Raw genomic sequence first — 26613 nt, 5'->3', positions numbered from 1 at the left:
GAGAACTATTATTTTGACACAAGTGGCTGACTGACTAGAGAAGAAACTCAGCTGGACTTGTTATTCAAGAATAAGGAAGAACTGGCCAGAAATGGAAAGGTTGATGTAAGCGTAGGCAGAAGAAATCATGAGACTGTAGTGTTTAATATCCAGAGAAAAATGTTAAAAAAAAGGGGGGGGGGTAAGAAGAAGAAGAAAAAAAGCAGTAGAATTACAAACCTGGACTTTAGAAAATCAGATTTAAGCTTGTTCAGGGATCTGCTTGGGAGGATCTAATGGGAGACTGCTCTGAAGAGAAAAGGGGCACAGGAGAGCAGGTTGATCTTCAATGACAACAGCCTCAGAGCACAAGAACAGTCTAGTCCAACGCCCAAGAAGTCAAGCAAGCATGGCACAAAGTCAGTGTGCATGAATGGGGAACTCCTGACTGAGCTCAGGTGAATTACAAAAGCCAATACTCAGCTGGAGCTGAAACTAGGGAGTACTGTGAAGCATAAAAAGAAGGGCTTCTACAGGTATATCAACAGAAAAAGGACCACAAAGGAAAATGTGGGACTGCTGGTGAAAGGGGCAAGGGATGAGTGACAAAGAGCATGGAAAAAGTTGAGGTACTAGATGCCCTCTTTGCTTCTTTCCCTGGAGCCAGTGGCAGAATCCTGGGGAGTGATGCATTACAGCGGACCTACAGTAGAAGACCCACACCCACAGTAGAAGACACACAGCCACAGTTGAAAATCGAGTTAAAAACTAAATAAGTAAATTGGACATGGAACAAGGTGGGATGCCTCCAATGGTGCTGAGGGAACTGGACTCTGTCACTGCAAGGCCACTCTCTATGATCTTAGAAAGGTCTTGGTGATCCAGGTAGTTTCCTGATGACTGGGAAAGGCACACTTCCTGCCCATTTTCAAGAGAAGGAGGAGGAGAAGGACATGGGGAACTACAGGCCAGAAGCCTAGCCTCACTACTCAGCAGGTCCTCCTGTGTCCAGGAACATACAGGACAGGGAGATGACTGGAAACAGCCTACATGGATTTAACAAGTCCAAATTCTGCCTGACCAACTTGATTGGTTTCTGTGATGAGATGACTGCCATCATGAAAAAGGTTTACCTTGTCTATTCTCAAGGCTTTTGACACTGTCACCCACAGTATCCTTCCAGAAAAACTGCTCAGATATGGTTTGGATGGGTAGACTATAAGGTGGCTGCAAAATCACCCGGACTGCCAGGTTTAAAGGGTTGTGATCAGAGGTACACAGTCCAAACAGCAGACAGTCACTAGTGGTGCTCCTCAAGGGTTAATAATGGGGCCAATACTGCCTATGCATCTGATGTCTTTATTAATGACTTGCATCATAAGGCAGAAAGCACCCTCAGCAAGATCACAGATGACACCAAGCTGTGGGTGGTTGCTCGGGAGAGCACTCTGTTCTTCAGAGGCACCTTGACAGGCTGGAGAAATGGCCAAGAGGAACCTTGTGAAGTTTGGCTATGGCAACCACAAAGTCCTTCACCTGGGAGGGAATAATTCCATGTAATAATGCAACAAAGCAGGTTGGGGGCCACCTGGATAGAAAACAGCTTTGCAGTTTTCTGCAAAGCAGAACAATTTTTAAAGTTGTATTTCAATACCTTCTAGCAGGTAAATAATCTGACAGAGTATTACAGTATCAAATGACACTGTAATAACACCCAAAACACTCAACTTTTTATTATATGAGAGATTCATTTTTCACAGAAAAAAAGACAAGTGTGATATTAAGAAAAAGAGGGTAGAGGAGGATCAAGTTGGCAGGTAGCAGGCAAATCTATGTACAGGAAATGACTGACATCTCCAAATTAACCTGATATATATCATAAAGGGATCACTGAGTGATAGAAAGTTTATGAAATTTTGTGAAAGAGGAAAAAGGGCAGGAAACCTTATTCAAAATCATATTTCACTTTCCCCTCTTGCCAGAAAGTAGAAATCCTCAAATGAAGGATATTTTCAGAACACAGATTGGGAAACCGCAATAAAATTTGATTGTAAGGATTTTTTTCTAATCGAAGTTATGATATTTAAATTAACACCAACCGTCTCATTACTCAACCCTTTTTCGCCTCCATGACAGATGAATACTTAATGTGAATAATCTCTATTATGATTGTGAACAGTGTAAAGAAGTTAATTTCACCTCTATTTTTCCTCATGTCCCTGAGAAACTGGGTATAATCTGAAGAGTTACAGAATGATTAGCTTCCTCCAAATCTCTTTATAAGTATTTACCATAATGCTAATATTTATTTACATATACCCAAAGGAACTCTGCTACCCCAGGAGAAATCCTGCTGAACTTTACACACGGTAACCATACTTAGAGTCAGGAACAGTACAGAATAAGTGTGATTTCTGACTTAAGTTAGGTCTTCGGGCTTGCTTACAAATGCGTTCACTCAAAGCCTAAGTTTGCCTGACTCAGATGTACTGATAACCTCTTATTATCAGTAGCACTGGAAGGAACACACAAGACTCCTTTCAAAACCAGATATGAGGAAATCCACATAAGGGCCTATTACATTATTTCTGCTAAGAAAATATACCTCAAAATGTCTCAAGAAAGCCAGCAGCCAGCAAAGTTGTTATTAACTTAGGATTTCCCTTTAGTTCTATTTTTAATTACTGAATGTTTCTTGTTTAATTTAATTAATGCATATTTATTTTGTGTCATGAAGGGAAGCTAGAGGTACAAGAGTTCTACTAAAACTATATAATCCTTACAGTGTAGAAGGTAGAGTAGATTCCCAACAGAACAGATAACACCTGCTTTAAAATATTAAAATATTAAGTATATTAAGTATAATAAATCATGACTGTCATCGTCATTTTCCCTTAAATACTATTTCTATATAGATATAAGCTAAAGAATCAAATTCCTATTTTATTCATTATGAATGAATGCGTTACATAGTACAAGAGATAAACAAACAACAGGAATATATAGAAATACGGACAGACAGCAGTGTCCTGCTTCCAATGGTAAACTCCTAGGAAATGCCATTGCAATTTCCTAGGAAATGCCATGCCTGGGGACAAAAAGATGTACACTACATAAAATAAGATTATGATTTGCACTAGCTGCCTAAAAAGGGTGAGAGATGACATCTACATTTACATTCCCATATGAGCCATTTGACCTGTAATAACAACACTCAAACAGAAACTTGAAAACTTTTCCTTAGCATTGCAAGAGAACAGAGCAGGCAAAGAGGATCTTATCTAAGAGCAGTCTGGAGGCACAGCTCTTCATGAGGACAGATAGACTTGGCTTAAACATTTCAACAAATATATTGTGTCTACTCCATAATTTCTACATATATCACACTCCCATCTTAATAACATGCATATAAACTTGTTGATTAAAGTATTGGAATATTGTGAAATAGAAGAAGAACAGATCTGTCTGCACCCCAGTAGGGCCTTTGATTTTCCATATGCCACTTCATGTGCTTCTGCTTTACATCTGTCTCATAGCAAACATAAAATGCTTAGATTCACTATCAATTACAGGCTGGAACAAGTTTGATTTCAATTACAGCAGGAGAGGAAAACAGCTGGGAAATCCCCAAGGGGAGGTGCAGGATCCAAGGGGGTGAATCAAAAATCAGAATGGTACATTGAACACTACTAATTAGGGAGAAATGAAGTCAAGATATATGTGTAGGTATTTATTTATATAAATACCTGAAGTGGGTCTGTTTCACTGCAACCACATTTGCAGACAGAAAAAATAGCACCTCATTGACCAAAATCTATTTAAATTCATTTGAAAGAGGAATTCAAGAGGAATTTTAATGATGGTTGTAAACTAAAGAGCAGCTTACTTTTGAAAGCAAAATCAAAACAAAACCTAATTAAAATGAAGATCAATGTTTGTTCAACATCCCTGAGTTACATTCAAGTTAAGAGACTGCTTTTAGCAGTTAATAGGCAAAGAGTTATGACCAGAACAAAATACAAATTTTGAAAACTTCTGCTACGGTTAATAACAGTGTCTATAAATGGAGCCCGCAAATAATAAAATGTACAGAACATTCCTCTTTTAAGACTCCTTATGCAAGCAATTATTATCATCTAGCTTTAACAGCAGAGAAAAAAACTATGGCTTATGCAGAAAAATGTTTCTATGTGATCTACTATTTGGAAACCAAGCCAAATGGCCTTAGTCCATTCCCTACAGCTCAGTGTCTCTTTTCACTCTCTAAGAAAGATTCTGTAACTTTAGGACAAGGTCAGTCATGAGCTTCATGCTCACAATACATCCTTTACAAATTTCCCTCTTCCTCCTGCTTTTATTATTCCATGTACCCTTTTTTTCTCTCTTATACACGAACTCTTATAGTGGTGTTTTTCTTTTTCTCTTTACAAAGGAACAGATGCTAATGTTATTAATGCCAAAGCACCACTGTATTCTATGATTATATGAATCCTAGAAGGGATCGTTTTGATCATCTGTCACAAGGTAAAGTCTACCCAAAAGCACTGCTCAGATAAATGAGACCCTGAATACATCTGTCCATCTGTAAATAACTAAATTAACTTGGTATGAACTGGAAAACAAAGCTGCAATAGATTAACTCCATCATGTAATTGTTGCTAATGTCACACTTCTGCAACACATTTGGGATGGGAGACTAGAGGGTGATAGAAACTTCAGTGACAACTGCTAATTGGCTGATATAAAGGAGATTGGCCTGAGGCTATGTGACTAGTGAGGCCACTAGTGGCTTATGCCAACAACGTGATTTAGAAATAAATAGTTTAGAAATAGTTAAGACAATAACTCCTCATGGGAGAACACATCTGTAGGCAGCCAACACCATGTAGGAGGCTGAACCTGAACCGCTGCATGTCAGGGCCAGGCTGCCAAAGAGAACCTACACATGCTGAATAGTTGGACCGTGTGTCCTGTCCCCTTGCATGCTGGTCTAAACTGGACCAAAAGGGCTGGGGCCTTGAGTGGTGTCAGTGCATTGTGTGTGTGAGTGTTGTAGAACAGAAACCTTACAACAGAAATCACTGTCCACCCACTACCCTCTATCACACTTAGTAAACACATTTTAGATGGTACATCAACTGAGCGCTGCAGTTCCCTTCTTGCATCCATCCCACCTCTCCCCATTTCCCCCAAGGCATCACGTCATCTGAACTGCTGCATAATCAGTCACACCAGACACAGGAATTTCTGTATCTAATCCTTGGGTTGAGCTACCACCTACATTAAAAGCAATGACTAAAATTTAACTTACTAAAGTAATAGAAAATCCATTAGGTCTCTCTGAAACTAGCTTTGTAGATTCTATTACAAACAACGTTGATGGAGATTTACTTTGCCAAGAAGTCTTTAGAAAAAGACTGTGTAATAGCTCTTTAGATGAGCAAAGTGCTCACAGGTAATTCAACTGTTTTTAAAAAAGCAACAATACAATACACCTTTATTCGTACTCAGTAATACATTACAGATGAGCAGCCCTTATTCACACTGCTATCAACATTACACAGTTATTGCACAGCTTGTGAAGATACATCAATTTTAACACCATAAAAATAAATTAAAATACTTAAAATGGTTTCCATATATAAAATGTTGGAGGAATTTTTCAAGGTCAAACAGTTACATTGATAGAGATGAGGTTTTGATTAAAGTGATTAGCCATGTTGCCAACATCAGCTGGAAAAAATAAGTTTTTCATTCCCAATATCAGCTAGTAGATCATAAGAGAACAAATTTGCATTTTTTTTTTTAATCTAGGACAAGCAGGGGAAGTAGTTTACCCATTTGTTTGACTCTCTCAACCTATTCAGCCTAGCTGAAATGATTTGTTTGACAAAGAGCAAAAATTCTTAGGGAAAGGCTGAGAGAGTTCCATAAAATCTTCCCAGAATTTAGCTTAAAAGTTTAGAACTTTCAGAAAGTAATTAACATCCAACTTCCATCCAAATGATTTCACTATTGTCTGAAACTCTTGAAAAATCAACTTTTAAAATGTATTATATAAAGTAATATATTTTCCTTCACAAAGTGGGCCAGATCATGAAGCGTTGTATATCTATTCTACTTAGGATTTTAAATAAAAAACAATTCATCAGGATTCTTTGTTTTGTAATTAATATCCAGTGTGATAAAATGCTAGTGGAAATGTATGAAGAGATGGCTTCTGCCAAATCAGTACAAATCCAGTACTCCTACAGAAAGACATCCAAAACCTTCTGCCAAATCAGTACAAATCCAGTACTCCTACAGAAAGACATCCAAAACTTTAGCCAAGAGTTTAAGCTGTGTTTAGTCTCATATGGTGGTATTCTGCTGCCTGAATCTACTTCAGTATTGTCCTGAGTAGCCATCCATTCTCCATTGCCTGTAAGGGGAATTTATATATAGCTACCTATGCATAGGCATCTAAATTTCTAGTATCTAGGGCTGAATCCTACTCAGTATTGTGATCATTTTAAATTACTTTGTTCTAACTATGTGCTATAGCCTTCTTTCCTTCAAATTTCCTTCAGAATTCATGCATTACTGATTAATATTACCCTACTATAGCATTAGAGAGAGGAGATATATATATAAAGATAAGAGATATTTATATCAGTTGTATAGACACAAATAGAGATTTAGCATGTGTATATGCTAAATCTATATAATAAATTAAAAATTAAAATGATATATATATTATGTAATATATATAGTTAAATCTTTATAAGTATCCCACAAAACTTCAATGCTTAGAAACCTTATTCAAAACATTTTACACTAGAAAATCAACACAATTCCCTTACTTCTGAAATGCTTATACTGAACTGTTATTAAGGCTAAAAAGTCAAATACTCAGTAGTTAGAAAATAGAATTTCAACTTTAATGTCTGATACTCAAAAAACTTCCTTATTTTGACATAACTTAAAGCAACTGCCACAGAGAGCTTAGTTTTGGGGGAAGAGAGGTATAGTGTTGTGGAAATAATGTTTTACTGTAAGCTTGTACTTTGAATAGTTGAGCAAGTGTAAATAAATTCACGGGTATCATGAGATCACACCAAATTTAGATTACATTATAATTTTTAACCTTTAAAACACTTGGAAGCTCTCATCTTCTAAGTGGAGTTTTCTAATATAATTTTTAGAAGGACCCTCTTTAAAGGGGGCTATATAGATATATATATATATATATCTGCCCACTACAGCTAGTGGGCAGATATTGATACCCCTGTTGAGACTGTACTTTACTTTATTTCACTGAAAAAGAGCATGGAAAACAAAGGATTAGACTGGGATTCTATACAGAGAAGAAACTATGCTTCTAAACAGAGCACGGCTCCTCCTTACTGCAGAGCTTCAGAAATCAAAGCGTTCAACCCTGGCCCTTCTCTAAGCACTTTTGCTGAAAGTGGAGAACAGACACTTAGTACCCACTGGACTCATTTTCTGAGAAGTCCATCCGGTGCTGTAAAAGGATTGTTATTTTCCTTGGTTTACTGGGTTGGAGCCCTGAGCAAGAGTTATACAAGACTAACAAGACTATGCCAGGAGAAAAGCGCTAGTCAATAGGCCCAGCTGTGAACCACAAATTGTTCTGATGACCAATAGCTAGCTGCTCGCTTGTCTCGGAAAAGATAACAGAAAAGGTCTTATTATAACCTTCAAATGAGAAAATAGCTCTTCCCCATGCCAAATGCTACTGCACAGTTCTAGTTTGCTATAGGCATTACTTCAATTTCACACCAGTGTGATAATGTTTAAAAAAATGGAAACACACTTGCATAAATTTGCAGTAATGCACTACTTTTGAGCCCTGCAGGAGTTTTGCCCATTTAATTCAGTGACAGCAGGGCCCAAAATACCTAACTTAAATTTAAATGTTTATTTTGTTTATTTCAGTGGATCTGATATCTTACCACCCATGGTTTGTCAGGTACCCAAATCTCCCACAAGTACTTCGGCATATCTCCAAATTTCAGTGCCTAAAAAGCAATAATATTTAAATAAAAAGATGTGTCATTCTTACTACAGATCTTCAGATAATCCCACCTCCCCACTGGCCCGATGTTGACAATATATAAAGCAAAATTAAGAGCAAATTTCTCCTGAAAGAAGATAAATAACTCTTTACCAGGGTTCACAAACATCAGGGTTCATAGCCAAATGTTACCAAAGATATGCCTGGTAACATTTAAAGTGCTATGTCAAACCTGTCTGGTTTCCAAAAGCTGATTATATAACGTTTTGCGGCAACCAGGCAACATATTTCCAAACAGCAGAGCAGGTTTTTATTGTTCTGTTTAGTGAACTACCAACTGAAATTGCTCTCTCATAATAAGAAGAAACTTTTTTTTTAATTTAATGCACTATTAAGCTTTTTATTAAGATATTATTAATCAAGCCTGAGACTCTAAAAAGCAAAAACAGCAGATCTCTAAAACTGCAATTAAAGTTGTGTTTAATGTGGGAGCATTAATGGATGTTCATACTCTGTTACTAACTGCAGAATATAAATAGCGCTATGTACTTCAGGTTCCCTCCTGGGTGTAATAATAGGACACCTCAAAATACAGATTCTCAAAGGATGCTGGGACTCTAGAGTCATAAGGGCTCTATGTTTGTGGGATTAAATGGGAACTGTGGAGGAAAAGCTCAGTAGGTTATCAACTTTGCAGAAACTTCAAAACTGCATTTTTCTATAGGAATCGAATTGGTTATCCAACCTGACAACAGAATCATACCACAGTAATTCTGAACAATTTAAGCCAGCACAATGCACACATTTGGAAGGACAGCCAGAAATACAGGTATCAGCACAGCACCATGCCTCTGTACTGTTTTATTGGTGGGGGAGATGGGAAGGAATCTTCCCAGAGAGAGAACATTATATTGAGAGTAATATATTTGGAAAGTTCAACAATTTCAAATCCACTCCACAAAGTAATATGCCCAAATTCCAAACAAATTTTGTGCACCATATTCAGAAAGGACATTAGTATTCTGCACAGAATTGTTTACCCACTCCGCTACCATCACGTGATGAACAAAATCATCAGAAAACTTTACATCAAATAGTACTTTTACTCGCAATGCAAAACACATGTCTCTTCCAAAGTACTCCCAACAGATACCTCAGATACCTTACATGAGTTCTGTGTTCTTGGAGAATTATATCACAGTTCTAAAAGCTTTTTCAAGAACTCTCCCTGAAAGCAGAAGTCATCTTAACTATTTATATCTACTAAAAGTACTCTCCTCTGATATCTTAAGTCACATTTCCAGCTAACTTCAGGAGGTCCCTTCTTTGTCATCTAAAATTTCATTTAAAAGAAAAAAAAAAAAAAGAATCCACACACTTCACGAAAGGAGAAATCTGCTGTTTTGGCTTACACACTGAATCAAAAGGTTCTTATGCAATCCATAGAGATTAATAAGTATCGCTTAGCAGAAAGGTAAAAGCCACTGAGAATGACTCATTCTAAAATCTGCCTGTGCTTCCCGCTAATATTTTACATGTGATTGATTGTTTTCCTCATTTATATGAGTACAAAAGAAGTGCAATTCACCCAGAGGCAACAGAATTAAACCGGTGGAAAAGCAGAGGGGGAGTCCCTGTGGATCAAGTTCTCTTTAGAGTGTATATTGCACAGTTCCGCCTGTTTTGATAAAAAGTGAATGAGTTTCTGAAGGCAGACAGCGTGCCATATTATCAAATACCTTCTTATGTGTTAGAAAGTCACTTTTACAAAAATGAGAAGTATTGTTTCCTGAAAATAACTGGAAAGCAATGACAAGAGTAATTTCAATAACAAAAAATAACAAATATTTCCCACACCCCCTTAGCAAGGTAAAAGCTTAGTGAGACCATCAAAATTGAAATTAGAAAAAAGAATAAAATCCCACCAATAAAAAATTTCAGATCAAAAAGTAAGATGCATGGCATCATTAAACACCATGCCTTTTATTCTACATATCTATTGTCCCAAGAAGCAGACTATCGAATAAACTCTACCTCAGAATTAAAATGTCGCTCGCACTTTTGCCTTGCTTTTGGGAATGGTTAATCTTGGGAAAAAAGATATGTAGAATAAGAATGGTTAATCTTGTTGCAGGGTCAACAAAGAGAATAGGGGAAACAACAGCTTCTCTGGCCACCCATCCTTCTACAGCTTCTCTATGTCCACAGCACTACTAGAAAGCAGTAAAGAAAGAGATTCCTGGTCTCAGTCTTACAATCAGTGACAATTCCAACTGGAAGTAACCTTGGACTATACTCTTCACCCAGATAAATTATGGCTGAAGACTGAAAAAGGGTCTTGATACATTCAAAAAGAAAAGTAGCTGTGAGAAAAGAGTAACATAAAAAATATTATTAAATTACAAACAACAGTTTAAAATGATTGTTCTAATAGGGGATGAGTCCCTTGTCTCAGAGTGTGGAAAGCACTCCAATAACTTGATGACCTGAAGGCATGAATCCTGAAATGGGCTCATGACTGACATATGTTTCATACACAGGGCTGGATTTAAGGTAGTCTTAAATATATCTAGGTTCTTCCTCCAAAAGTGTTCAACATAATTTAAGGTATCATAAAACATACAGTATTTGTACCTTTAAAACTTAGCACAGCTTTATCTTTTTCTCCCCAATTGTTCCTCTATTTCATAAACTGACATCAGCAAAATCCTTCAACTGAAATGCACACAGGCTTTTTATTTCATCTATCATCCACCATTTATGAAGAAAAAGATTGTGAGAATATCTTGAGCTAAACAGTTTGGGTGGAGGAGGGAAATGATAAAGTCAGCATCACAGATGAGATTGCAATCCAATAAGAAGGAAGATAACACAAAAAACCCTTGCCAATTGTTTTTTCCCCAATAAAATGAGCAGACAGAACCACAGACCTGCAAAGAGTAATGAAAACAACCTACTGTGTCATCATTTTATGCAAGAAAGTAAGAGAGAGGGCAGATTAGCCTAAAACTCCTACAATAATATGGATTTTTCAGCTGACAAAAGCAATACTATATAAAATCTTTTCTGTGCTTTATTTCTAATTACCTTCTATCCTTTAATGAAGAAGAAAGTACTTGATCTTGAAAGTCCTTGTGCAGTCAAAACTCCCACTAAAATTAATGGGATGTTTTTTCCAGACTAAGAGTTCTGAGATCAGGACTCAAATTTAGCGCTTTTTAGGCATCCATTAATCTAACTTTTTAGTTTTTCCTCTCCTTTTCCCATATATTCAGAAACAGAGACACCAGAAAACATAACCACATCTGAGGAAAGAAGCCTGCTGTATTTTGCTAGCCTCAAACGTTAAGTGAAATTCCATAAATAAAACCGTAATTCTGAAAAACCTCAGTTACCTGGACAGTGCATTTTTTATTTTGACCTCTTCATACAGATATCATCACGCAGTGCCTGTGGAGGTTAAGCTATCTGAATTACACTATTGACATGTGTATAAACTTTCTAATCAGGCACATTTCTCTGAAACTAGTGGATCAAAACATAAGGGATTCTGAACATCCAGTATCCTGCTCTCCTCCACAGGACCTGAATAATATTGCTCTCTTCCTGGAAGTCAGAGGAAAGTAGACATGAAAAGGGCATGGGGGAAATAAGGAGTTAAGGTTTTATTCCTATTTCATCCCTAAATCTCACACAATTCATGACATAACTCTGACATTTCAGTGACAAAAAGGAAAAATCAAAGTCTTATTTGGATCCTTCGGTAATCACCTCAATCTGCAGATTGTTCATCACTCATTTTAACACAATGGCAATTTGTATATAGAGGGAAGAAAAGCAAGCAAGGACATTCTGAATTCAAAAGAATTTACTATCTTTTTTGGCTGTAGCACACCAGCCATCATACACCATCATAATTCTCAATTTTCTCCCATGGAAACAGCACAGGAGGGTCTTACATAGAAATAAAAATACAATACACCATAACCAATCAAATCAGGTAGTACTAACAATGGTATCTTAAGAAAAACTATGAGATTTGTTTATGGCTGATTGTTAATAAGCCTTAGCAAGGATAATTTCCTTTGTTCATCTCTACAGTTCAATGACACAGTAACATATATATATATATAAGAGAGAGCTGATAGGACAGTACAGCATTTAATTGCTCACTTAGAGAGTCAGTGTACTGGCTGTACTGCCCAAACATACAGTCTAGAAATGATATGGTTCTGCATGGCTTTTTACATAGGATTATACCTTTCTGTGAAGTGGCTGTAAGATCTGTGAAGATTCTGTCACATCATCCTCATTTATGAAGAATTCAAGATGAACTACTAACCTCTTAATTATGGTGAAAAAGTAAAAGTCAACAGATGACAGAAAGAAGGAGAAGTATGGATGGCAGATTAATTTGCACTCTGACACTTTCATACACATATGCACACACACACACATGCACAAAATACCTTCACAATAAGCATTTAATTGAAGAAACAGCACCGTCAGATAAGCCCTTGCCAACTTACTGGGTTCTTCTCTTTGCCAGCTGGCATGGCTTAAATTGTCTTCTGCATCCTTTTGCCTACAGCTTGCCTTTATTTTTAAATGCTGTACTTTAAAAGAGTTGAAAACCCACAGAAAAATAAGAAGTGAATAATTCCTAATAGTGATGATTGCTTGTCATGGGAGAAGAAAAAAAAGAAAGAGCAACAACTACAGCAGTTACAGACAGGAGCAAATTTGCATTTTTTCAAAGGCACACAATCACATCACTAAAGGATGAAGTAAAACCTTAAAAGGCGGATTTTAATTCATTAAAAAGAATGAAATTAAAGAATATAATGTTAGTGTTGGAACTGAAAGGTTCACAAGACATGCAATTATCTTCCTGTATGAGCAATTAAGTATGTTTTCAGAAAGACAAATGAACATTTTGTTAGGTAAAGAAGGCAAGCACAGTTTTCACTGCTAATTTTTTAAACCTGCTCTAGAAGCTACCTGTACTGGTGTTAGCAGTGAATACAAAATGCAAAAAAATCTGATGAGAGAAATGTCCTGAAGATCACTGAGAAATTGCACCCCATCAGAAGAAAGAGAAAGAGACTTCATAATCAAAGTTTGACTCTCAAAGCATGTGCATTCCCCCATAAAACCTCTGCACCTGTAATATATTGCTCTACTGTTTCAAAATTTTATTGTAAAGCTCATGTCTCCTGGTAACCATGTTTCCTGGTAACCATTGCTTCAGGAACCTATATTCCTTTCTTTTGTTCCAGACACCTTTGTTAAATAAATCTGTAGTACTTGCCTAGTAACTGTTTAAATGAGTTGTAAAGAGGAAGTAAACTGAAAAAACAACACAAACAGAACAGTAAGTCTACCTCCTAGTGAATTCATTTCCCTCATCTATTTATCATCTACGTAATGTCTAATTTACACTGATGCCTGGCGTGAGACCATTTTACAGGTACAGAACTTTATCATGTAGTACTGAATATATAATTCCAATGGAACAGTACATATTTGGAACACAAAGATATATAGATGTATTCCATACATAAGAACAACATAACACAATTATTAACTACCTTGGTATTTCTACTACAGCATAATTCTTACTGGCCAAAATGGGCCTGGACTGACTTTCAATTACTGACACTTTATAACTGGATTCAGCCATAAAAAATTGTATTAACAGCCTGCACATATCAAATTGTTTTGTCTTTTTGCTTGTTTAGGGTTCCCTAAAATTATGTTCTGGGAATTCCTCCACTTCACTCAGCACTTTGTCAAGGACAGAGGAAAGACGTGGCCAAACAAGACAGAGAATAACGTGTGGTTCTTGATAGACGCCCATTATTTAGGCCTGTGTGCATTACTCCTACATGAAAGAAATTGGTGGTTTAAATGTAACTCAAAGCAGACGTGATTTATCTATGAAAAGCCACAAGTAAAATACTTATTGGAAACTCTAAGGCCAAAAGGTCAAAGATTCATACCACTGTCTGACCAACACTGACTGGCTCTTCAAGAATAGCATTGACATACGCTGGTGTGCGGCATGGAGAAGTTTTTACTGCTGTTCATTGCACTTCACCTATTCTGTGGATACACAGTGACAATAGTGGATGATAGAGGTCTATATACCACCTTTCACTAGTGTGAAACTCTCCTAAAGTGAAATTACAGAAGTATCAGTTATGTGGAAGCACAGCAACACTAGGGAATAGATGATTTCAGTAGCTGCAACATTGCATTTAGCAGACTATATGCAAAGAGTGAAAAAGAAAGACCTCACTTCTGATACTATTTACTCTCCAGATACTTCCAAATTTTAAGCGACAGTTTTTTTGTTACATGAAATAGAAGCTTATCTTTTTAGAAGCAATAAAGTGTCTCTCCCTCTTCTTCTCACAGGCAACATACTATGCTGCAGAGGACAATTCTTAACACCTCAGAAGAAGTCTGTAGTCTGGTGGGAAGACTCTTAGGCATGAAAAGCTCCATTTTATTAAAACTCCAAAGGTAGCTGTGATTCAGCTTCAAAACTGGCAGTATGACTCAATGTACTGATTTTTTCCTGAATTCATGCTTTGATTCCATCCTGTGACTGCTCTAAGTTAGACTCCATGCTGGGAATGAAAATACACAGTGAGACTTCCTGGCAATCATTTACAGAGGTAGTAGGGTCAATCTCTCTTATGAAGTGAACAAATTATGAAGCGAGCAGCAGCCTTCTGATTGAGGAGGATAGACACAGATAATTACCATTACTGTCCAGTGAAAATAAGAATAAACTTCTGATGATAGTCAGAAGACAATTATACGGAGTTTAGTGTGATCAGTTTATTTTTCCCAACGCAAAGAATAGTGTAAAGCAATCCGTATGAAGACCATCAGGATATCAAAGAAATAAAGTAATGCTCACAAAGAAGCTTCAGAAATTACCCTCATTACAATGCCTAAGTGATTGACTGAGCCCCCATCAGTAATGTTTCCCTTTCACAAACTGAAAAAACTACTTTGTCAAGATTTACATAAAGAACCTACATTGTTACAGACATTCCTATTCAATTATTCATATACCTTGTTTCTTGTAAGTCTAATCTTATTTTCTTTTCTGTCTAAATGTCATGAATTTTATGCCAGTACTTACACCAATGTTAATATTGGAAGGGGAGCAGAGTTTTTACACACTCAGGATGAATACATTAGATATTGTGCTTAGATTTAATACCTTGCATATTTAATAACACAGTTAACACAACTGCCTTCCTAATCCGCCAAAGGCTGATTCATACTGACCACTAAGATGGCTTAAGTGATCTATGTTGATCCCATTGTTACCCATTGTAGAGATGTCACCCATCTCTACACTAAGAAAAAGAAAAAAAGAAATGATACCTTCTCTATTGCGCTTCATCATAAACTTCACTACCCTCTTAAATAAACCATATTTTTCAATCTCATTAAAAATTCTGTAATTCTGCAGAACAAAAGCTTAAAGTTCAGGAAATAAATGCCGTAATTGCATTATTTTGGATAGCTAGCATATATTGCACTCAAGGAATAAGATAACAAACCTTTTTCATCAAGACAATGCCAAGCTGAACAGTAGTTTTGAAAGGAACTGTTGGAATGAAAACAGAGCAGATTAGCAGATAGGCCAGTCATCTTAGGTCTGATCCAAAGTGCCTGAAGTCCAAAATAAAAAATGAAATTCATCTATTTTTGCTAGATTTCCTACTATAATCTGAGGATTCCCGACTCCCTACAGTCCCTACAGTCAAATGCTACAACATTGGCCAAGGTGGAAATGCAGTCTATAATTCAGTTTCCTGACTTTTTTTTAAAGCAGTTAAGGCAATTGAACTGCTCTCCAGAAATATCCCTGCTTTCACTATAAATGGAACCTAGCATAATTGCTCAAACTTCCGTATCTGACATTTTGCTATCGAAAGATCTGCAGGATGAATCTCATCATCATTGTTCAAAGATATTTTCCATATTGTCAGACAGTTGGCTGATTTGATTCACTTTCAATTTTGTATGACTATTAACTAAATAAGACATTTAATATGCCAATAGGTATCCTCAACATTATGAGATGATGCTTACGAGGTTAGAGAAAAGTCTATTTTGTCATGTCAAATTATGTGAGATGGAAAACAGATTTTTCTCTAACTTCATTTTTAGAAACAGTCAAATCATTTTAACTCAGTTTTCTTTAAAAATTTACATGTCTAGAGTAGACACCTTTCATGGAATATTTCACTCCAAATAGTTATAGTTTGGTTACTGCAAGCAAAGAGATAACAAAAGATATTTTTTGCTTGGAATACAAACAATCTTAACTACGGTTGATATAAATTTACACTCACATACAGGTAAACTCATACAGTTTCTCAGAAATAAATTTCATCTTATGTGACTGTAATAAACTTTTTCCATGTTTCTATTTATCAATCTGACATCCCATGTATTCCTAAGATTCACTAATTATACAGCACAGTCTTTTTCATTTATTCTATTGGTTCAGTTTTGGGTTGAGTAAGTGCGAAGCAAGTTTTCTCTGATATATAAACAGAGAAACATTGAAAAATATTGAAAAAAAAATTGAAGGAAGAAGATGATCTAGGAGCTCCAGGAGCTCTTTGAAAAACTTCAGGCTTTAGGACTCACTGAAATTTCAGTTTCAGTCCAAGCTCTATTTTCAGAAAATCTCCTAAGAATGTCTTTGAATACATTTGAAAGTGAAGAAAACTTTCTTTTTTTTTTCATCAAGCGTTTGAAAGAAAACAAATTTTTGGCAAAACTGCATCTTCCAATTGTCTGGGCAAAGAACACAGCAAACTTCCAGAGTGTTTCATGTTTTCTTCTGGAGAATCTAAGTAGAGAACTAGTGAAAAGCTATTCTACCCTCATTAGGCTTCAAGAAACACTATCAATACATTTAAAGTTGAAAAATATTTTTCTCTGAATTTCAGTTTCCCCTTTGTTTTCATTCAGTCTTGCTTATTACTAACTGCTTTGTCATTCAAGGGATAATCCACACAATTTGTTATAAGTGTTGCATGTGTAGCAAGCAGAAAACAGATGAACAGAATTTACAGAAAGGCACTGGTTAAAATATCATGCATCTTTAGGTCAGGCATGACTTCACTGGGATCAAATCTAAACAGGTTCTGAAGAGTTTACAGTTAAAAACTTCAGAGGCACTCCAGTACAAAGAGATCGCTAATTCTTCAACAAATGACATCCATGTTTTCCTGGACAGGTGCTCTTCTGATCCAGCTACTTCATTTCCTTCTCATTAAAAAAGATAATGTACTTTGGAATTGGATTTTGAGTGATAAGTTCAGCAAAAGTTATGTCTCTCACAGCTCTACCCGATACCCCTACAAACATTTTACCTGAAATCATTGCCTTTGGGTAACAGAACTCACTACTTCTGCCTTCTAAATTATACCTCTTAAACAAATTTGGGGAACCAAGATAATGAAAAAGACGGGTGAACCAACCTAGACAGAATCCTTCCCTTGCTCTCCCAGTACAGCTCACTTGCCCTTACATAAATGGAGCAGAGATGGAGAGTGTTTCCACTTCTGGGGCTGAGTTTAAATTTTATTACTGCTTTCCCTGTTTTATTTTCATTTAACATTTTTACATTTTAAGTGGCTTCAGCTTCACAGCCATTAATACTTTACCAAGGCTTTGTGTGCAAAACAGAGAAGTGATTTATTCAAATAAATAAACTAAAATAATCAACTGTTTTTATTCTGAATGCATGCTCATGATGAAGTCATCCTTTCTGTGGTGAGGTATTCCAGTTAGAGGTGAGGAAAAATATCAGGCTCCCCACCATCACCTTGCAAGGATTGCTTAGACTGTCAAAATTAGAGATCTATTACATCTTTCATTTCTATGGCAGATGGCATTAAAATAGAGAGGAACAAGATATGACTCTTCCTTTCTCTCTCTTCACCTAAGACAATCATATAGGACTAGGACTGACCAGGATGCTACTGTTTCATGACTCAGTTTCAGTTAAGCAGCCAAAATGAGCCTTTTCATTACTCTCAAGCTACTGACAAAATATAAAAATCATTCACTTGAGTAGTCTATTATATTAACAACTTTCAAAAATATCAGTTGTGCAAGCTTCATATTACATTGACATTTAGTGTCCTATTGCAAATCCAATATTCCCTGATGTGATACAGAATCCTCTGATGTAATATAGCAGCTGATAATACAGCAACACATTTGAAGCTTTTATTAACTCTGAAATCCAACATGACTTGTTCATTATTTTCATAAAATTCAATATTATCTTAAGAAAATATTAGCACAGTGATGAATTCATAACCCATTTTACTATGATAATTACCTATGTCAGATTTTGCAATAGCAAAGCTAGGTTGTAGTTAGGGCTATGATACAGCTCCTCTGTTTAATTATACATAAGCTTCTAAATTCTGAAATTAGGAAAATTTTAAAAAAAAGCCTTAACCTAAAATACAAATGATCATATTACTGTTTTAAGTATATAAATTTTGCCTAGTACTTTTTACCAAAAAGTATTTTGCTGCAGTAATATTGGACAAGCTTTACATAAATCATATGGATCATTCCTGTAACTGGTTTTGCTCCCAAAACAAACTCTATGTACAAAATCTATCACAAATCTTTTTCTCCTGGATATCTTATATTTGAAGTGCTACTTAAAGCAGGTCATCCTATGTCCTCTCTCTTTTATATGCATGCATTATTTATTTATTTGCTTTTGGATAAGTAGGAGGAAGAAATCAAATTGCTGGCCTCCATTTGACTGGCAGTTGAGTGGAAAACTTCCATAGGCAAAAGCAAAAGTCTTTAAAATTTGGGCTAAATTAAGACTCCTGAGACTTTAAAAGCCTGTGTGAAGATGAGGTGCAAAAGAGGAAGCCACTCTCACCTTTATAATTTTCTAGCAGGATTTTAAAGCCAACACCATTTGTTTACTATTTCAGTGTTAAATTCATAATCTATATTAAGTACTATGAGAGTAACTATGACAGAATTAATCAGACTTTATCTGAACTGCAGAAATTAGGAGAACTGTCTAGCTTCCACGTCCAGGCATGTACATACATAAGCCTCCTGCAACGACCACAGCATAACTAGGTGCCGTGGTTCAGACCATCTCATCATGTTCCTTCCTGACAGATGGTGAATTCCAACTAGAAAACAAACAAACAAACAAACAAACAAACAAAAACAAACCAAAACTGCATGCATATGAAAGAAAGGCACTATGCCATCTGCTAAAATAGGATTCCCAGGCCAGAACTGCAAAATGCTCTGCAGAGGACAGTTTTCCCACAGTTGAGACATAGCTTTGGCTGCATGTTTAACTTGACCTCAGTTAACTAAAAAATAAATTAAAAAATGTGATCCAATTTGTTCTGTGAAATACGTAGAAAGGAAATAGAAAAAAAAAAGCCACATGAAGGTGTGTCAGAACTTGCGCCTCACTCTCAGAAACACTGACATCTCCTATTCCTACATTCACTCCCCTGCAGCTCTGGCTGCATTCAGGGCCGTATCTGGAGCCCAACATCTTTTCAGCTCAGACATTTCAGACAATGACAATTACCAGAATCTTCTCCTAAGTATTATATACCACAGAGCTATACACTCCAAAAGCATCAACATTTTCCAATGCTATTCATAAACTCAACTCGAACCTGGAGGATTATCTAAAGAGACAAAAAATATTACATAAATATTTATTGTGCCCTGCCAAAAAGCACCTCTATAACAAACAGTAATCTGCTGTATGACATTTTCACGTTTTTTTCTGACCAGTGATATTATAAGGCAAAACATTGTCAGAATGGTTAAAAGAAACTCGCAGTTTTCTTTCACTACTCTGAAAATATGCCTATAAAAACACAAATCTTTATGTTATTTATTCCTTCTTTCATGTTACATCTGAAAGAGAAAACCTTTGTGGTGTAGAATAAAAAATCATTACTGCATCTAGAAAGGAGATTAAAAATGCAGACATTCTTATTTCCTCAAATATTTTACTGTTTTATCAGATAATAACAAAATTAGGTAATATCATTCAATTTTAAAAGCTGCATTTCAGTCCGATCAGATGTCAGTAAATCTTGGGAAAGAAACACGTATTGTAGCTGTGCAGTTTTCCACCTCCTCTGACACTTTTTGCTAGTTCTCCAAGGCATACGACCCTAATTTTCTCCGTCTGGTTTTCTTCTCCTTTGCTGCAACATCGACATCAGTATTCATTATCTAAAGACATCATAGTATTTAGCAAGGGCCTAAGAACATATAATTCTTCCAATATTAGTATGACCCATAGGTTAGAATGCAGGGAATATTAAAACGGAAAGGATATGTTACCTAAATTAAAAATAAAGAAAAGCTCAGCAATTTTGGGAAAATCCTTACTTTCTTAACATTATTGCGTTTGTTCAGATTGCACTCTTCTAAAAGAAAAATCAAAATTCTTAAATTTAGATTCAACTTTTGGCTCAATTCGTTGTTTCCACTCAGGTCATTGGCAAAACTTGCACTAGCTTCAGAGAGAACAGGCTCAAGTCTTGCACAGATTTTTAAAATGCAGTGTTTCTGTGGCACATTACACAAATGGATTATAAATCTTCACCATGAAAATACTGATGACACAAGGGAAATAAAAACACAAAATTAAATAGAGACCAAATCCAATAAAAACAGACTAAACAAATTTGAATGTGCCATGTGACAGGTGGGGGGTGGTTGGGTCAGATGAACTCCAGAGGGCCAGCTATACTGGTTCAGGCAAAGGTCCTGCCCAGCTCAGGTCCAACCACCTTGACACCTTTTGTGAAATGACCTTGGAATAAACCCAAGAAGAACACTTGGTAATCTCGACCTACAAAGTTCTGTGAACCTATTGGATTTATTCCTTTTTAGGTCTAAAATAAATGTACAATTTCTTGTGAGTGCACATTATGCAGGGTGGTCATTCTTCCAGAGAAGTTTTTTGTTTGTTTGTTTCAGGAAACAAAGCCCAGTGAAAAATGAAAATTGACAAGTGGTTCATACTGGCCCTAAAAGGATGACTTGGAAAAGCCAGAGCAGTGCAAACATCCCTTGAGCATTCTCCCAGCTTCGTACTTATTCAGGATCATTTCTTCCACAATTGACAACCGTCATCATGTAAGTAGAAATTGGCTGAAGCTGAACTAGCCTACAGAAGCAAGTTTGAGGCTTAGCCTGGCTTTTTTTGGTTTATTTTTAATTCTCTCCTCCTCCTTCCCACTGGCTCAGACTTAACATGTTTTGAACTCTTTAGTATTACTGTATCAGCATCCAGTAACAGAAAAAAACAAACCACAATTTTAAAAAGTCCAGTTTATACAAATAGGAGCAATGTAATAATTTAGTATTCTGTCCATGCACTGATATTCTTACTATTACAGAGCTCAACAGAAAGATGCCACAATATGTCTTTAGCTCAAAACACTGCATTTCCCACTGTGTCTCCCGTGACAACCAGGCTCCTCCAAAAACAAACTGTACCACCAGAAGGTGTAAAGAATATTGGAAAGAATTTCCACTCTTCCATTTTCCTTCCACTGACTTCACCAGAAAAATTAAAAGTGATTTCAAGCTCCACCACTTTCAGAACTAAATGTAAAACTTGACTTAGCTTTTCCTTCTAAATTCTTGCATATAAATGAATGAAGAAATACATCAACATACATTGGTAAATATAAAGGAAATAAAATCCTACTACCTAATCCACCTGTTTTAACAAAAATGTTCAAATATCACTGAAACTGAAAATGCAAGTAATGGACCAGGGCACATGCATGGATACCAACAGAATTAAGGAGTCACCATTCACTAAACTTGAGTTTAGCAAACATTCACAGACCTCAGCCAAATTTTTTTAAGAGATTTGTTTCAGGCTGTAAACTTTCACAAAGGTTTAAATGATTTCAGCTTGTGCTGCCACCAAAAAGACAGTCCTGACTTTCTTCTCTGTTGCTGGGCACACCCTCTGCTATGTCAGTACTTAAGTCACGTAGCTCACCAGTTATGTCAGTTCTTTGAACTGACTAAAAACTAGACCTGCCTCCCCAAATTATTAATTTACACAGAACAGCTGAACAATCACCAGTGCTGACACAAGAGAGGTGGCAGGAACAGAGAGCCAGAGGCAGGGAAAAGAGCACAACTTGCCTTTTTGGCAGTAGTGTGGTCAAAACTGATGCTGAGAGATCAAAGAGAAAGCTAGAATATTATATGACAGGAGCTGTGCCTCATTCCTTATTCTCCTCCTGAACTGGAGGAGCATGAGATGAGCATGAATTCCCATCAGAACTAGTTTTATATACCGCAAGCTACCATCAGTACTTTTCCACTATCTGCAACAACGAGCTGATGATTTACGGTATCACAAGCTATGCTATCACTCCACAAGGGGCACATTGAACAGGACCTTGACTTTTGTGAACTTAAGACACTAAGTTCTTTAAAAGAACCAGTAGCTACAGAACTGGAGAATTTGGTCAGTAGCATCTGCAAAGTAGACATTTTGATTTTCCTTGGGAGCTGTTGAAGAAAAGGTTCATCAGACATTTGCCACAATAATGCCCATATGAGGTACATATATTGCACTTGAAGGAAGGCGAACCAAAACAAAGTATTCATAGTAGAGCATAACTAATGCCATTTGGATCTAGCAGAAAATGTCTAAGTTCACAGTAATGGAAAAGCATTCACAAAAACTAGAACAAAAACGTGTCTTTATAAAGAAAGTGGCTAAGACTTTTAATACTAATCCTGAATCAAATAAAATGGCACAGAACCTTCACGAACAAAAGATAATGATTTTTCCTATCAGTAGTCCACTCCTACCAATTAGCAGCAGTGCACATACTTCTGGAAAATTTACCTAACTGAAACTCTGCAGACCTGAATTATTTATTTGCTTTGAATATTTCCTGAAGAGCAGTATCAGTAACTACTTGCTTGAGTAGGTGTCTGGATTTGGGAACATACTGTGTTCTTTCTTTACAGAAGAAAGCACTTTGCGACAAAATGATCTTACAACTGTATTTAAAGATTAAGGGCATTTTTAAAGGTCTTATAAAACTTCAGTCTAAACTTGAGACTGCACTGAAAAAAAATGCAGTCAAAACTTCTGATTTAGGCCTTTTTTTAGCATCTGTTTGGGAAATGTTCAGATGGTACAATATTAGGGATTGTTTAGGTGAAGATCCATAAACTGATACTTTTCCAAACATACCTCAGTCTCATTGGTTGTCATTCGTCCTTATTCAGTTTTGGTGTTATTATCTATACATAATCATTAAATTATAAATACCATAATAACAAACACCAACTACACTCTAGAAATGCTAATGTATACAAAAATAATAAATGTATCTTAAAAATAAGTAAATAAATTTTCAAATAACGGTTTCTTCTTTTCAGAAATCCACACAGACCTTCTTCTCTCTCAGCTAAAATGAGCTTTTGGCCTTTCCAAAAGCAGCTGTCAAGATAACTTGTCAAATGGAAGGTAGGTTGTTAGAACATGGATTAGAAGAAGTGAGGAGTCAGAACAGTAACATCAGCTTTCCAAGTTAAATTCATTACTTACAAAACCTGCCCATCAGCAGCTACCCCTAAACACAGTTTAAACAATGTATACCTTGCCATTCTAAAAGTTACTTTTCAACTACCAAAAAAGCAGCATTTATGTAAATAGTTTTATTTCTAAATCTATCTTATTGCATAACTTGAGATATTTCACAGTGTCAAGGCCCTAAAGCACTCATTTCCTAGTGAGGTTTGTTTTACTGAGTGAGATCAGAGCTAAATTAAACCCCATCATCTGATGAGTTGTAACGGTCTGATCTTAGAGCTTCTGCTGTACAAATGCCCAATTTTCTTCTTCTGATCTCTTTTCTTACTGAGACAGATCCAGTAATTCCAGTTGCACACTCTAAGTGGCCTCAAAGGAGAAATCTACAGCGTTTTAGGGAGACTGACGCCATTGTTAGACATTACTAAGCCCTCAGATATTCAATCTCTTCCAAGTCAGTGAATTCAAAAAGAGTCCCTTGTAGCAGAGGGCTCACTGTTTGATATTTTGTGCTTGAATGTGTGTCAACTCACCTTTCAGCCCCATTGGTTACTAAGGTAAAAACATTTGCACCGTATTGGTCCATTTTTCTGGAATGGGAAGGTTATTTTATAGACTCTAACAACGTTTCCACATTGATACGGCAGGAAGGTCTAGCATTCCTTTCAATTAAAATGCTGTGGTTTTCAAACTGAGTGAGAAATTTGATAATGTAGAGAGCACACGCAAAGCCTGTGGCTTGCAAATGACTGAGAACTTGCAATCCATCATCTAAAACAAAACCCATAAGAACTGTCCTAGCATGAAAGATATCTTTCCCAGAACTATTATCCATTGGCATCCTGCGCCATTTCACACTGCTGCACTGAGAAAATATGAAAGTGCTCCCCAACTGTTCAGAGACTACAAATGCATTTGGGCTTTGATTAATTGCATTAAAACCACAAATGTGAAACCTCCACACAGAGAAGTGGGTGAATAGGACATTTTTTTCCTCTTTTATTTTTGTCTTGTTATAAAAATGTCACAGTTTTCACTTTTGGGAAACATGCCAGTAACGCTGAAACACACTAAAAATGTCCAAGAGTTGGCTAGAAGGAAAGTTTTGCCATGACTGGCAAGAGTTTATATAAAAGTTATTTAGAAGAAAAAAAAAACAGGAAAAAAAATCAAAGAAAAAACAAAGAAAGGATGAAACTATAAGTTCTTCAGGGTGATTTTTTTTAATAGTACTCTGCACTAACCTTTCTTCTAATAGTGTTGAGCTCTCCCTTTCCTCCTACTCCCATTATATACACCTGCATATCAATTCCCTTCTTTTCCTAGTGAAATTAATGTTTGTCACTTTTTTGTTTCTCCTCCTATTATATTCTGTCTCTTCAGACATCCCAGAAATCTGCTTTTTGCATCTATGCCAGACATATGAAATCTTACTGTCATGTGAAAGGTAAATCAGTCAATTACATTTTTCTAGCAGTAGCAAGCCAGTGTGACTAACATCTAGGCCAAAAGCCGCACCTTGAATCTGTTTATCTGTTCACGCAGGATTGTTGAACTATAACAACTGACTGAGAGAATTTCAGAAGATATTAAAAGTTCTTATTTACATCATGCTCATTTAAATAACTTGGTATGGATAGCATTCATCTGGCTTCTGGCCATATGTATACTGTGGGCCATTTGCAACTGAATGAGTCGTGTAGGCTGTCTGTATTGTCAATTAAAGAAAAGTCAGCACCTACCACAGATGAGATGGTGAAAATTCTCATGCTAAAAGTCCTTATTTCTCTCTAACTATAAATGCAGATATCTGCACATCAAGAGAAATGGGAGGGGTAATAGAATGAATTTGAGAGTACTTACAAAATTCCTCATTATAAGCTACAAAAAACTTTGCAAAACCTTTGAAAAGAGACAACTTACTAGAAACTATCAACTGTGTTAACCAAATTTTAGATAGGCTAATGCAATCCTTAGTAATCTTCACTTTCGGCAACATCTTCTAAAGGGCTTCTAGTTCAAATCTGAGATGCTTCAAAGTGTCTTAAATCAGATTTTTTGGAGAAATTTTCAGAATTAGAAGTCTATTTTTTAAATATGCTGCTATATATCTGCATGTCTGTGAGGCAGAAGAGATAATTTGAAGCATATATGTACTAGCAAATTATTATTTATAATGGGGTAGGGGTAAGAGTACACTGCAGAGTACTTCAGACTAACCATGTCTGTTTGTCATCTGACCAATGCAGAAAGCAATAAAAAAACCTAGGAGATTACAGTAATAGAGTTTTCAGGAAATATATAAGATTTGAAAACAATGACATAATCGTCCAAGCAATTTCATCTACTAACAGCTTTTGGATTACCGTAGAATCTCAAGGTCCCAATCTAGACTGAAGTTCCAGTGCTATAGGCAGGATAACAAGATACAACAGCCTTACAGGAGGAGGAGGGGCAGGAAAAAAGAAAAGGAGTATAACAGAAAGACAACCTACACATGAAAAGATCACATGAATTACATGATTTTTACATATAAAAGTATGTGGTAGAACTAGTTTCCTGAATCCAGAACCTTAGCCATAATATCATCAAATACCATTTTTCTTGTGAAAATGAATTGCTAAAATCAAATCATCTAAAAAAAAAAAAAAAAGTCACTTGTGTCAAATCCAAAAGGAGAGAGAGAGATAGGGCATAATTAATGGGCAAGAAATGATGCATTTACACTAAAAGAACTCTAAAAAGCTTAGGATCAACATAGACGAGTCAGATGTGTCCAAATCTTACAGAACTGATAGGATGGATCCTCCTGAGAGTGCTGTAAGAGCTAGCTGATGTGACTGTAGTCCACTGTCTATAACTTATGAAAATTCATGGCAATTAGATGAGGTCCCTGACGACTGGAAAAAGGCTAATGTTACATTCATCTTTAAACAGGCAAGAAAAATGACTCAGAGAATTA

The 26613-nt window shown here is 36.3% G+C and overlaps 1 protein-coding gene across 4 annotated transcripts in view; it reads right to left on the bottom strand.

Annotated features, from left to right (window-relative positions):
• Positions 1 to 26613, bottom strand: part of PCDH9 (protocadherin 9) — a 678566-nt gene that overhangs the window by 372974 nt on the left and 278979 nt on the right. For 2 of the 4 annotated variants that reach the window (XM_064504775.1, XM_026097895.2), the window contains exon 3: positions 7935 to 8000. The exons of the other annotated variants lie outside the window; for them this stretch is intronic. In XM_064504775.1, the coding sequence (XP_064360845.1) occupies positions 7935 to 8000 (66 nt within the window). The remainder of the gene's footprint in view (positions 1 to 7934; positions 8001 to 26613) is intronic. 4 annotated transcript variants of the gene reach the window in all.

This window comes from Dromaius novaehollandiae, chromosome 1 (assembly GCF_036370855.1).
Source record: "Dromaius novaehollandiae isolate bDroNov1 chromosome 1, bDroNov1.hap1, whole genome shotgun sequence".
Lineage (NCBI taxonomy): Eukaryota > Metazoa > Chordata > Aves > Casuariiformes > Dromaiidae > Dromaius > Dromaius novaehollandiae.
The sequence above is the reverse complement of the archived record's forward strand: the minus strand, read 5'-3'. Positions and strand labels throughout refer to the sequence as shown.